A 1,910-nucleotide genomic window follows, 5' to 3' on the forward strand; every position below is an offset into this window, starting at 1 on the left:
GACCGCCAGCGCGGCGCAGCAGGCAGTCTCAGCATCCCCCCTGGAGAGCGGGGCGCCGGGCGACGGCAGCATGGAGGACCAACGTTCCCTCAGCATCCACTCCTTCCAGACCCTGGGGCTCCACAACAGCAAGGCCAAGTCCATCATCACCAACAAAGTGGCGCCCGTGGTCATCACGTAAGTCCGTGGCAACCTCTTGCATCCCCTTGCTGCCCTCTCCAGACCTCTTTTTTCCTGCACCATCTTCCCTATATATTGCTTTTTTTTTTTTTTTTAATCTTTACCTAATGCCGTTATTTTTTGCCTTTGCCCACCCGTACGTGGCTTTTGCAGGTACAACTGCAGGGAGGAATTTCAGATCCACGATGACCTGCTGAAGGCCAACTACACGGTGGGACGCATTTCCGAGGCCACACTGGAACACTACCTTGTGCAGGTGAGCGTCGCCACCACCCAGTGCCAAACCCATTTCAGCCTCGGCTTTGGGAATCTCAAGGATTTTTGGGACTAATTTTGAAGATTATCAAGAAAAAGCCACTTTTCTTCCCAGCTGCGTTCAAGCCTCCTTGCTCAAACCCGCATATTTCCCATCTTCTTTCTACCCATCTTGTTTTGCAGGGGAAATATTTCATGGTCAGGGATGTATACGGCAAATTAGACGTCTTGAACACTACCGGCAGCTGCGGCGCTCCCAATTTCCGACAAGCCAAAGGAGGTTACGCCGTGTTCGGCATGGGGCAACCCAGCCTCAACGGCTTCAAGCTCGTGCTGCAGAAGCTGCAGAGAGAGGGCCACAAGGTTGGTGGGAGGTTGGAAATCGGGGTGGAAAAAGGCAGGAGAGCTTTTTGGGCAGCTTTTCCTCCTCTTCTCAGGAGTGCGTCTTCTTCTGCGTCCGCGAGGAACCCGTGGTCTTCCTGCGGTTGGAAGGGGATTTTGTGTCCTACACCCCCCGGGGCAAGGAGAACCTCCACGAGAACCTCCAGCGCCTGCAACGGGGACTGCGGGCGGAGAGCCTGGAGCTGGCCATCCGCAAGGAGGTGAGGTGGGACGGGAGCGGGGGGGTCATCACCCCGGCGATAACGGGGTGCGTGTATCCCCCCTCGGCTCAAAGATGAGCGGAGAGGTTGTCGGAGGTGGTGGGTGCCCCGTGAGTTTTGACGGTGGTCGCCATCTCCGCTAGATCCACGACTTTGCGCAGCTGAGCGAGAGCGTCTACTACGTCTACAACGACATCGAGCGCTTGCGGGACGAGCCCCACGCCGTGCGGGTGCAGTGCGAGGAGGACATCCAGGTGACGGAGGAGGTCTACCGCAGACCCATCTTCCTTCTGCCCTCCTACAGGTGCTCCTCCTCCTCACGCGTGGTCGGTGGCTTTGCTTTTGCAAGCTGGGCTGCCTTTCCTCTTGAGACCCTCTTAAGCCACGTGTCCTCCACCGCAGTGGGGATGAAGTCCCCCCGTGGCCCTGTCCTCCTAATGAGGGCTGTCCCTGTGCCCGGCAGGTACCACCGGCTGCCCCTGCCCACCGAGGGAGCCCCTTTGGAGGAGCAGTTTGATGCTTTCATCCGCTTCCTCAGGGTGAGCCGAGCAAAAGTGCCTGGTCCTCAGGGCCACGTCGGGTTGGGATTTGCTCCCACGCCTGGGCAAGGATGCCATGTCGGGGAGCGTGACTCCCTGAGAGCACCTTCCCCTGCTTTTGGCTTGATGCTGCCCGTTAGAGGATGCCTGTGCCCACGGTTGCATCCCGTTCCCATTGCTGTAGACCCTGCTGGAGAAGTCCATGTTGTCCAGCTGCTTGTCCCTACCTCTGGCTGGAGGTGACTATCCCTCACCACCTCCCAGCATCCCTGCGCGGGTGGTTCTTCCCTAAACAGGTTTGGGAGAAACCATAGAATCATTAAGGTTGGAAAAG

The 1,910-nt window shown here is 58.0% G+C and overlaps 1 protein-coding gene across 1 annotated transcript; it reads left to right on the plus strand.

Moving 5' to 3' along the window:
* Window positions 1-70: 70 nt before the first annotated feature.
* Window positions 71-1,576, plus strand: LOC104083918 (paladin-like; the record flags this gene model as incomplete). Its single annotated transcript, XM_009587585.1, has 6 exons — window positions 71-177; window positions 334-436; window positions 619-798; window positions 873-1,037; window positions 1,181-1,341; window positions 1,501-1,576. Coding segments are annotated over exons 1-6 (792 nt in total), but the record flags the coding sequence as incomplete, so codon positions are not given.
* Window positions 1,577-1,910: the final 334 nt, after the last annotated feature.

The sequence above is a fragment of the Fulmarus glacialis genome, unplaced genomic scaffold, assembly GCF_000690835.1.
Source record: "Fulmarus glacialis isolate BGI_N327 unplaced genomic scaffold, ASM69083v1 scaffold26991, whole genome shotgun sequence".
In the NCBI taxonomy this organism is placed as follows: Eukaryota; Metazoa; Chordata; class Aves; order Procellariiformes; family Procellariidae; genus Fulmarus; species Fulmarus glacialis.